The sequence below is a fragment of the Brassica rapa genome, chromosome A09 (assembly GCF_000309985.2).
Source record: "Brassica rapa cultivar Chiifu-401-42 chromosome A09, CAAS_Brap_v3.01, whole genome shotgun sequence".
Taxonomy (NCBI): Eukaryota; Viridiplantae; Streptophyta; class Magnoliopsida; order Brassicales; family Brassicaceae; genus Brassica; species Brassica rapa.
In genome coordinates, this window is record NC_024803.2 from 38,643,517 (window position 1) to 38,655,701 (window position 12,185).

The 12,185-nt window shown below is 35.1% G+C and overlaps 2 protein-coding genes across 2 annotated transcripts; both read right to left on the reverse strand.

Annotated features, from left to right (window-relative positions):
• Nucleotides 1-1,294: 1,294 nt before the first annotated feature.
• Nucleotides 1,295-2,347, reverse strand: LOC103842199. Its single transcript, XM_009118822.3, has one exon. It carries the CDS (start codon nt 2,169-2,171, stop codon nt 1,686-1,688), a length of 486 nt encoding a protein of 161 aa, XP_009117070.1. The 5' UTR covers nt 2,172-2,347; the 3' UTR covers nt 1,295-1,685.
• A 6,083-nt stretch (nt 2,348-8,430) lies between these two features.
• LOC103842200 (E3 ubiquitin-protein ligase ORTHRUS 2) lies at nt 8,431-12,175 on the reverse strand (the record flags this gene model as incomplete). The annotated part of the gene is made up of 9 exons (XM_033278534.1): nt 8,431-8,830; nt 9,002-9,216; nt 9,300-9,444; nt 9,557-9,659; nt 9,725-9,789; nt 9,892-9,991; nt 10,098-10,223; nt 10,333-10,874; nt 11,582-12,175. Coding segments are annotated over 9 exons (2,085 nt in total), but the record flags the coding sequence as incomplete, so codon positions are not given.
• Between the last annotated feature and the right edge of the window lie 10 nt (nt 12,176-12,185).

Sequence of the window (12,185 nt, forward strand, 5' to 3'; positions counted from 1 at the left end):
TTTTAGATATATATTATACAATTTTTTTTTAAAACGTGTAACATAAAGCCTCGTTAAACATTTTTTTACCAAAAATGGTTAATGGAAAAACTATGGGTCAGGGAAAAAAAGAGCATAGTGCACTAACTCCCCTCATGAAAACATCAGCTGATATTTTTGAGATGACGTACTCCAATGTGATGAATTAACTTCTGAAAATAATAAACATAAACATCTTGATAAATTTGATAAAAAAAAAATAATAATATCTTGATAAATATATCAGCATAATCTTCACACTTGCATGTCATTCTCATGTTGTGCTTGCTGATGATTTCTCCTGACATTCTTCTTCGATATTTGAGATGTCATCAGTGTATGACAAAGTTCGTAAGAGGGTGATAGACTTTAACTTCGTAATTATGTGTCTGAACATGATTTACAAGATCACTTATATCAATGAATATGTAATAGTCATCCAAGATTTAAGACGTGAAAACACAAGGATTAGAAAGATGCATAGTGGGTGATCAGTAAACTAATATCTCCTTATATCCATGTGATGCGATCTTGTCCAAGAAACACATTCGGAGGTCATTGGATTTGGATAAGCCTTGCACATAATGAGCTAGGAAGCACAATCGGCATGGATTTAATGACTGTGGAAAAATCTCTTGATATAACAGCTTCTATATCCTTGCTTTTGTGCATACACGTCTTTTCTCCCGACTCAAAAGAACATTTTGTAGACCCTTTTCATGCTTCAGTAGCCTCACTGAACACATTGCAAACAAGCAGCGTGATCAATTATCACACTGAACCATGGTCTTTTTTTTTTTTTTTTTTGTCAGCAACAAAACAGAACCATGGTCTTTTTCATGAGAGGAAGAATCAATATGATATGATGGACATTCTGAAGCAAAAACTCTACAGATACCAGGACAAACAAGCAAGTAGTTCTTTTGTAAAACGTGAGCACATTATTCCTATTTTCATTACATAAGAATACAATCTAAGAAAGCTAGGTCTTAAATCTAAATCGATTTCGTTAAACTTACAAATTTTTGTTATCATTTGATGTGTGCCTGTGAAACAGAAACTAAGAGAAACTGTCAATACAGAACTCCCGCAAAAAGAGCCGTTGTGACTTGTGATAGGTCCAAAACAAACGGCTAGAAAACGCATACGGATCCTCAACTTGTTCGATCCGACAAGTTTAGGAACTCCAACTGAACTTAACTCATTAAGTCGCAAAGTTTTCACTACATAGTTTGTAGAATGTCTAATACAATCGATCATTTTATTTCGCAAAAAAAAACGAAAAGATCACCTTTATGAACATCAGATTCAACCTCCGTTTTTAGAATCACCCACAATCATCTCATTACAATTTTTTTTAATAGAAAGAGCTACTTCAATAATAAAATAAGAAAATTACAAAGACGAAGAAATACTTGGAGGAAGATTATTACATGGATACCATCTAACCATAAGAACAATACATCTCTCCTTTAAACAAAACTAATCAGATCATGATTATTAAAAACCCTATGCTCGAAGACGGAAAGCTAAACAATACACATACTAACGATACATAGAAGCGAAACTAAAAGACCATTTAAGAAGATATTTCGATCTTTCCCCTTGAAAAAATAAGAGAATGATTCGAATTTAACGTTTCGTAACGAAGAGATAACTTTTTCTTATTAATCGGAGATCTGAGATCGATCGACGTCTATCCCCAAGATTCTGATCAGATCGGTGGTTGCGTCGGCTGGTTCGAACGAGGAGACGCTTCTCTTCGCGAAGAACGCCGGCAAGGGAACTTCGCTCGGCGGCGGAGATGTCGACGTGACTGTACCAGCGTAAAACAAAGCTGGGGTGGTCGATCTCCGGCTCTGCGATGGGATCGTCACCGGATCCGATACGATCTGACGAGCGGATCTCGGATCTGGCTTCTCAACCGTCAGATCCGGTACCTTCTCTTCTCCTCGCTTCGGAACTCTAACGTGGTTGTGGTTGAGATTCTTCTTCTTCTTCGATCCCTTTGGCGGAGGAGAGGTCTCCGGTTGATGGCGCGGCGGACTTCGGCGACGGCGATTGGGCGTCGGTTTGTTAGGACGTTGTGGAGGAGGGAAAATGATGTTTCTGATGGAGAGAGGATCGGTAGGCTGGAGAACGGCAACTCCCATGGCGGATTTGGATTCGAGAACGGAGGAAAGGAAAATGTTGGGAGGAAAATGAGAGAGATTATAAGGTGAAGGGCATAGTTGTAAAAGAGGAGATGGTGGAGGAAGATGAAGAGAGGGAGTTGTTTTATAGCGTGTCTTCGATGGCAAAATGCTGTTCCACTCTCTTGTTGTCTTTTTTCTTATTTTTGTAATTATTTTTTGCTTTTTATAAACAATTTGTTTTTACTTTTTAGGGATAATTTGTTCAAAAACAAAAGAAAATAATGGAATTAGTAAACTAACCAAAACAGTGAAACATGCAAAAAGGTTATTGAAGTGGGGCAATGTAATTGTCGAGACTACCCCTATGTTATTGTCAGTTTTCTGTTTCAGGTTGTAGGGTAAGTACAATTAGTATCTTTAGAAATCTGTCTACGTACAATAAAGATTTGGCAAAGATTTTGGATTAGATTTGAAAATATTTCTCTTTGAAAAAGAATGGATTGTGTTTTTCTGCAAGCGAAACCTTCTCCACTCAGTATCTGACACATTCGATGTCCCAGCAAAAAATGATCCAATAACATACAAGCTCACAAGATCAGAGTCGCCGCCACCACAGCAGTACCAACAAAGCTCAGCTGCCGGCTTGAACATGAACACAGAAGTGAGCAGGTGAAGAAGAGAAGAGGTAGAACAAGAAAATACAGAACGAAAACTGCGAAGCCTCACTGATTTTTGTACATGGACCTCCTTCTCTCACCGTTAGCCAACCTAGTGGAGAGTCTGGAGATGGTGGTGGCTCCGGCGGAGGGGGGGGGGGGTAACCTCGCCTACTGTTAAGAAGATGAGAGGACAAACTACTTGTTACAGCCTTGGGCCAAACATTGGAAACAACGCAACTGATGGAGCAAAAAGAAGTCTTCTGAAGGGAGTGGGACCGATGGTGGGTGTGTAGATTTTTAAATCCAAAAATTGACTTAGCCTTTCTATGGTGATATGTATATAGTTAAGTTTACACAAGAATGTCTTTTGTGTGTAGTCTTCGGTTACAGATAACTTTAGCCCGGGTAAGTTTATTGTTGGGTTGATAAGCTTTCTTTTCTTGTGACCGATGAAGAATCACTTTTACAAAACCGGTTATAAAATTTTTTAGCATTGTTTGCTTTCTCTTTTGGCTTGTTAAACTTTCTTGTAACCAGTGTAATATATTATCATGCAATGAAATTTTTTTATTGTCAAGTCATTGCTTATACCATTTAACTTTCTTAAGATAAGCATTCCCAAGCTTTAAAAGCATGATGAAACTCAAATTTTAGCCATATATCAGCCTTAGAAAATATGGAAACTTGTTGTAGCAATGAAACTTTCTTGCAATAGATGAGAGATGATTTTTACAAAACCGGTTATAAGAAAGTTTAGCATGGTTTGCTTTACCTTTTGGCTTGTTAAACTTTCTTGTAACCAATGATGTAATCTATTACCATGTAATGAAATTGTTTTACCGTACAAGTTGTTGCATATATTATATAACTTTTATAAGATAGCTGGCTATGCTAAATATACAACAAAGTTAATTCATGATTTTAAAATTGATATCATAAGAAGTCAAATCATAGCTATGACATATTAAATGAACATACTAATAATGTTTATGTATATGTACTCGTTTAAATGCCAATTTGTTGGACAGTTAATATAATATATATCTGGTTAGACAATAAATTACATGGGATGAAAGCTGAATTGTTGGTAATATCAAATTGTTAGACAATTAATAAAATATTTACACGGTCAACAAATAAATTATTTGGGATAAAACTTGTTTGAATTTTGTATATCACATTTTTGATACCATATGAATCATAATATGAATATAAAAGATGTTAATAATAATTGTAGCAACTAACTAATATCATAGTCGCTTAAGTATGCCATTCTTTTGCTAAATTATGTGAACATCTAATAAATTATGTTACCAGCTGTTATTTAAGTAACCAATAATTAAAGTTTCATTCTTACCACAGAGGCACAGTAGCAACCAAAATCGCCATCTTCGTATTACATAATTCAAGTTAATATGAGAAAATATGTTTATATATACGTATAATATATTTAGCCGGCTAATTAAAGATTCATTCTTATCCCAGTAGCACAATGTTAATTATCCCGTCTAATAAATTATGAAAACGTCTATTATTTTTGGTTTGTTACGATGCACCAAAAATTATTTTAACAGTCTAACACAAATTACAATATAACTAACATTGACATATCCCCAAAGAACCTTCTCAATGAATCATCTTTTTCTCAGACAATCAAACACAAATCTTCTCATACCAAACGACGAGCCATGTTGTCACCTTCTCTCTCGTTTAAAACCTTAAATATTCATTGACCATGTGTCCAAAGCTTAGTTCTCTATCAATTTATGCGATACATGACATAACTCATTCGAGTTATCATTTCCATCATATATTGGATTTGACGACTAAATCAATTATTTATCCATCTAATATTTTGTCAAACTAGTTAACTTTCTTGATTCAAATCCAAAGAAACAATCACATAATGTATTTCATTCTAACCATAGTGCTAAAGTGAAATTTCTAATGGACTGGGAAAACTTTAACTATTTACAATCACGTTTATCCATAATATGTTTACAAAATGTTGTTTGCCGGCTAAAAACATTAAATATACTGGCTAATAAATTATGTAACTGTCTATTGTTTTGATTTGTGACAATACCAAAATATTATTGTTGCAGTCTAACATAACTTACATTACAGTTTCGCTATTTATAACCCGTCTAAGTGAAATGATATCCTTATTTTTAGCATCATCTGGGTTTCAGCTGGTGATCTGAAGTTTGGCAATTTCCATAAGATTGAACATCGACTATCTTTCGGACGAAGCTTCTAAAATACGTACAGAAGCATCATCCTTTCTTTTAGCATGTTCTCCATCTCTTTCTCTAAACTGATTAACTTCCCCTGTTCTCCAAGCACTTACAGCTCCAGTTTTCAACTATAAAACTATAAACAGAGGCAGCTGAGAAATAAGTAAATATAATTTTTTAAACTTAATCATGTAGCTAAACTTCAACAAGAGCACACAAAATGAGAGGGATATGAGGTAATAGGCTGTAAAACCTGGTAAGGAAGATGAAATGCGAGGAAAGCGTGAAACCTAGAATTAGAAAGAAAAGGGAAGTGGGGGAGAGAGACCTCCATGGTCTTAAACGAAGACAATATTCCTAGATTGAAGAGATTGTGGTATCCAGATGTGTGAGCAATTGAGAAAAATAATGATTTGAATTCCAAAAAGTTTGATAATAGGCTAAAGAGAGAATTCACTTTGATCTTACGTTACAAAAAGATATGAGTGCAGGAAGTAAGATCTATCCAAATCTTTTTACAAGATTTTGCCTATCAAAACTGTAGAGTTCATTTTGGGAGAGTAGGGGCAGCAGAGTCACAATGAATTATGTATAGTAATAATACAGTGGTCAATTGGTATGTAGTTAATTATAGGAAAGTTCTTTGGTAGGAGTCCTAATTTCCCTATTTTTTATATGATTATTAAAGAAAGTTGGTCTCCCGTTGAACGAAACGTATATTTGGTGGGGGACAACAACAATGTCGAATATTTTTCTTTTGGAGATATAATAGAATATCTCTCTTCAATTATCATAGTGATATGTTGAACTTTTTAAAATTATATATTTGGCTTTTGAAATTAATATATGACTAATTATAAACCATATGATTAAAATTTAGATTATACTTTACGTTTCATATGTATTTTCTTTGTTTTTCGTTTCATACAGATTACCAATAATTCATGAAAGTAGCAAATTAACTTTTTGGAAAAAGAGAGAATTTCATTTTTCCAAACTTAGTTTAATATCATTTTCCAAATTTACTTTGAAAATATAATCAATTTCATAAGTATTTTAAAATTTTGATGAAAGATTAAATTAACTCTTCTAAATCATTATAAATATTTAAAATAATTTATAAACACTTATAAAAGTTTATAAACACAATCTCACCCTGTAAATACTAAACCATAAACAATAATTATTTACCATAAACCAAATGTTATGATATTTTTTAAAAATGTTGGACATTTTAAAGTATTTTAAGCAATTTCTCAAAAAGTTACTTTTTAAAAAAACTGAATATGAATTTCATTTTTTTTTTTTGTTTTTTTCTTTGTCAGCCATGAATTATTACATAAATTGTTATTAGATAAATTATAAAAATGAATACAATTAAGATATTTTTTTTTTGTTTTGCATTTGGATTTTGTTTATATTTTTGTAGTTTTATCATAATTTTTAATTTTATAAAAATATGCTTACGATCGATGTTTTTTGAATAGGGTTATGTAATTCATGTTTATTTGACATCTTTATGATATAGAAGTAATTAATAAAAGTTAACAAAGTTTGTTTAAAATAGAAAATAATTATCCATATTGTAGTTTGTAATTATCTTACATATGTATTTATTTACATCGTAGACGTGTCAAACCATTTAAAAACATCTTCAATGTTATACCCAAAAAAAAAACATTTTCAATAGTTTCATTTTCTCCTCAAAATTAGTTTATGTTTTACTCAAAAGGTTTTTTTCTTTTTCTATCATGTGTTATTTTAAAACTACAAATTTTACCTAAAAATAATTTTATTTTAATTATAACTATATTATATAGTTATCTTTAAAATGCTAACTCTAGCTCTAGTCGTATCATCCATGAAACTACGCCTATACTACTAAGCTCATCCAATTGTCGTGTGGAGCAAGAGGTTAACATCCACTCATATAACAAACCAAGGAGGAAATGGAAACTCCACGTGGATATCTCCAACAACGTAAAAAGAGCAGAATTAGGCATTGTACTCACTTTTCCAACAGGGGACACGACATCAAGAGCTATAAAACGCAATTTATACAACTAATAACGAAAACAAGTTAATTTTACATTTTCAAAAATAACGAAAACGAGTATAAGGCTTTAATAACCAGACTTACCAACCAGAAAAATGAGAGCATAAAAATTCGAGGTATTAAATGACTCACAACTAATCATTGCCCTAACACAATGGATATATGAGGCAAAAAGCGCGAGCATGGCTAAATATTTAGGTGATAACAAATGCACACAGACAAATTCTAGAGTTGAATGCTCACACCTCCGTGCATATAAGTGAGACCTCCACAAAAACGATGTAAAAGATATACAACAATTAGACCAAAAAAAAAAGATATACAACAATAGCAGTAATAGGTCCGCGACCGCGTAAGCATGTGCACGCCGTTAAAAAGACTAAATTCCTGCATTAAGACTATGTGTCAATATCTATGCAGAAAGCTACCATATGAAATGTGCATATTTTTGCATAAAACGTTAAAGGCTGAATGCTAAGCAAATGGCAAGAAGCATGAAGTACATATGCATGCACAGTAAAAATATTGTGAACAAACATCAAGGCTTATACAGAGAGTAGATGTACAAAGTATAAGCCACAATAGTACTTTAATTCTCTGTTTATCTCGACGTAAAAAGCAATAAAATTGGTGATTAGATCACTATCCCAGATAAGTTCACACCAATATCGATCGATAAAACTAATGTTTACTCATTTTTCAGGGTCAAAGCACATCAGCAGGTGATAAAAAATTTATAGTGGCTTACTTGGCAGGAAGTATAGTGGCAAAGGTATTATCTAACAAAGTATTGTAAACCTTTTTTTTTTTAAGACCAAGGTGCTGTAAATCAATGTATAAAAACGAAGCACAGTGGCAAACGCATCATCTTACAATGTGTTGTAAACTAATAAATATAATTCCCTATCTTTGTACACTCATATTAGCGGGAGATTTTTACAATGTGTTATATTCCCTTCTGCCTTTGTAGTCATTGAAGTTATATTTAATGAAAGTTGTGTTTCAAAATAAAAAAGACATATATTATCATGTGTTACAAAAAAAAAAGACATATGTTATCATAGTCTCCGAATTTTTTATAAGGTTTACTTTGCCTCTTTTAAATAAAAGTTGGATAAAATGATGCTCATAATCTTTGATATTTTGTTCTATTCCGGTCTGGTTACCTAGACCACCTCAAGCTTGAGTAATAGAATAGCCGTTTGCCGTTAAAAAAAAAAAAAAATCTTTGATATTTATTGTTTGACAAGGAAAAGAAGTGTGCACTTACTTTAGTGTTTATTACGAAATAGCTATCTTAAAGTGCCAACCAAAGTGGTAATGAATTTTAGAAAAACAGTCGAAATGTATATTATGTTAAAACAATCAAAGGTTTAATAAAGAGCCTACTTACCGATCAAAGGTAAGTTTTACAAACATACCAGCCAATTAGATAATAGAGTTTTTCTTGGCTTTTAAAAATAGTCTATGATGATACGATAGAAACAAACAACAATAAATAAAGATAGATAGATTTTTCCTCGAAGTCCTTTAAGCCGCAGAAACAGCTGCTTCGGTGTCCAGTTTAGCCCTTTTCGTCGGTTGTTCAACATCTTCAGCGTCGGTGATCTCCGAGTTTTCTTCAGACTCTGTCTCACCGTTTCCTTCCTTCTCATCTACACTTGAGGCTTCACCTTCTTCCTGTTTCTTCACCTTCTCTATCACATCCATAACTTCTCTGTTGACCTGTTTACACACAATAACGTTATGGCAAATTTCACCAGACAAACTATTTCTCAATTTGCATGCTCATAATGGTAAATATTATGCTTAAATTTTTTCTTTTGGAAACAGTATCACTTTTCAATATATCAACTGCATGAGACCAATGCAAGAAGAAAGGATGATGATTTTCACCTGAACGTTCTGAAGAAAGTCAGAAATGTCACGGGGGCAACAAGGGCACTTCATGATGTTTTTCATTGCACGAAGCGTTCGCCCACCTCTGCTTCTTTCCACCATCCGAGTCTGCCCAGCAAATTTATCTTCTAGACATCCCTTGCAGAAGTTATGTGCACAAGGCGTTGTCACCGGAAAGTTCATCACTTGCAGACATATTTGGCAACTAAATCCTGCATCAACAACAGACACCCAACAACGGTTTTAGATGCCACCAGTCATTTCCAGAAATTGATAATTAGTTGGACAGCTGAACCTTTCAGAAGTTGTTCTCTCAAGGTACTTGAGCGTGCCGCGTCCATGGCTTCCTTCATTAACTTCCTCTCCTCAGGATCCAAAACATTAACAGGCTTTTTGCTAGCAGGTGGAGGCTTCATCCATTTCCAACAACCCTCAGCTTCCTGATCAAGTAAGCGTATCCACAGGTACATGGAAGAGATTAAAAATAAGGTAAAAGAAAAAATTAATATCTGATCAGTGATCACACCGTCCGAATGCTAAAATTGAACTTACATCAAAATCCCATGATGGAGTTTCGATTCTCTCAAACAGGTCTATTGCTTGCGCAAGCTCTGGAACGTGAGGCAAAGGTCTTGGACGATCTCCATGTTCGTCACTGCAGTATTAAAACACACAACGTTAGACCCAAACAGTAAAACATAAAAAGAAGGCGCTTCAAACCTGGTCCATGGAGCTGGATCGTTATCACATCTAACGAAGAGGTAACGGCAGACCTTAAATTTTCCCTATGGAAAACAAAAGAATAGGTTAGGAAAAATAATCAAAACCTCTGCACAGACGGAACAGGTGAAAAAATTGTGTTTGTGGTAATTAAGGTGTATGCATACCTGCACACTAACTTTACGCCAGCACTTTTCGACCCTGTAAATACCATCATATCTCACTCCTTCCTCAGGGGCATATGCAGCAATTTTTTCTTTGTAAGTCCTGGTTATAAAATTAAAAAAGTTCTAGTCAGAGTTTATCTAGGGAGAAAAATGAGAGTGTGAGAAAAGCGTTGAGGTAATGGAATAACACTCTAATAACAGCTAACCTGACAACGCGAACAGGATAACCCATTCTGCAACTAAGCCTTAAAGCTTCATTTCCATTTGTAAATTTCTGATCAAAAGACTGTTGTTTGTTAGTCCTTCTGTTGCCGCTGAGGTCTCTTCCTCCACTGTGACACGTCCGCACATTATCAAGACAATGAAGTAAGTCAGCTACCAATAAACCAGTACTAATCAAATGTACCAAAAGCAAAGAGTAATGAAGAAATATGAATAAACCTTCCAGTGTAGAGAAACCATTCTCCATGATCCTCGTCGTCGTCATAACCAACAGAGATTGCAACGGACTGAGCTCCATGTTTCGATTGTCCAGCAATCCCAGCAACATGGACAACGTGAGCACCCCACTGCTTACAAGCCAACCTACTCTTCCAGGATTCACCAACTAAGACACCTTGGTTTCTGACAGGGTCATTTTCCGCCGGAATAGGACCGAAATGATCACCGGGTACTGTAACATATATCTTGCCACTTGCAGCATTTGCTATGCCGCCTATTATGGCGCGCTCAGTCGTAAATGCTTCATCTGGTCGGCTTTCATTGCTGACATAATGGTAAACGTTTGAAGTACTCGCAGCAGCAGCGGCACCAGAAGCTCTCGAAACTTTGGCCAGACGGATAGCAGACACAAGGGAAGCGTTGATACGAGGATTCGCTGCCACATCGTTAGGAACTACAAAGCGGCATTTTATACACTCTCGCTTCCCTTGCTCAGTCCACTTCACAAAGCATTTCAAACAGAAATTGTGCCCGCATGGCGTCTGAAAAAATAATTACACATACACGAGCAAATACTTAATGGTTTATTGAATGAAGAGAACTTTATAGTGACAAAATAAAAGAAACAAGTATAGATTAACCATCAACAAACACTTATTAACAGTGTAGTGGTTGAAATTGAAGTTTCATAATATATAAATTTATGTGAACACTCACTTATTGACCTAGTTTATCATTAATGACCTTGCAAACGTATAATTAAATATGTTTCAAACACTAAAATAAACTCGAGACTCAAACATATTCACCAGGCTAACACTAGATTCTTTCACTAAATTATCAAGCACAAGAGGCAAATCAATGTACCAATCTTCAACATAAGTGTACACAAACAATTATTAACATATTGTTGAAATGGCAGCATAAGAGGCAAATCAATCTACTAATAAACACAGAATCTATGATATAATCAAGTGACAACAATCTTATCAAATAAAATTTCAGCATTTAAGGGGAAACCTAAATCAAATTGACTTTGTATTTTCAAATATTTATCAATGAAATTTGTTTGTTTGCAGTAAAAACAAACCCTAAATTAGATTCTAGGTATTTCAAAAATTTAACATGCATAAGAGGGCAAATCAATCTTCTAATATCAGCATCGAGAGAGAGATCATTCAACAGGCTAACACTACACCAACATGTACAAGAGACAAATCATTATTCTGATATCAAAGCATGATCATACCGTCACGGGCCTTTCAAGCAACTGAAGACAGAAAGAGCATTTCAAGTTTTCACCAAGAGCGGCCAAGATATCAGCATCAAGACCCATAGAGGAGCTCTTCTTCTTCTCTTCTTCTTCCTCATCATCATCCTCCATGACGGCTTTACCGCTCAGAAGCTGCTGCCTCTTCTTAGCCTTATCCTCGTCCGTCAAAGTCACGTCGGACTCGATCGCACGAATGGCCGCCACGAGATCTGATCCTTCACCGGGTTGGGGGACAGGATCGAAATCTCCGGAGCAGTCAGGGCACTCCCACTGAAGAGTGGAGGCAAGGGACTCAGGAGGGGAGGAGAGGCAGGGCACGTGCCATGGAGTTCCACAGGTGAGGCACGTGAGAGATTCCTCGGTAGGAGGAATCTTCTTGCACTGCATGCATGCTCCTTCGCCGTCGGAAGCCATCTCGAGGATTTGATAGGAAGATAGAGAGAGAAGAAGTGTTGTGTTGCGAGAATCTAGGTACTGACGAAGAGATATATATACATGTGGAGAGTGTATATTGGGGGAGTTTAGAGGGACACGAGAAGTGTAATGGTGGTTTTTTAATTTATTTGAACTTCAAACGTTG

What these genes read in the sequence shown, in the direction of transcription:
- LOC103842199 (XM_009118822.3), bottom strand. Translation starts at nt 2,171, where the DNA reads ATGGGAGTTGCCGTTCTCCAGCCTACCGATCCTCTCTCCATCAGAAAC.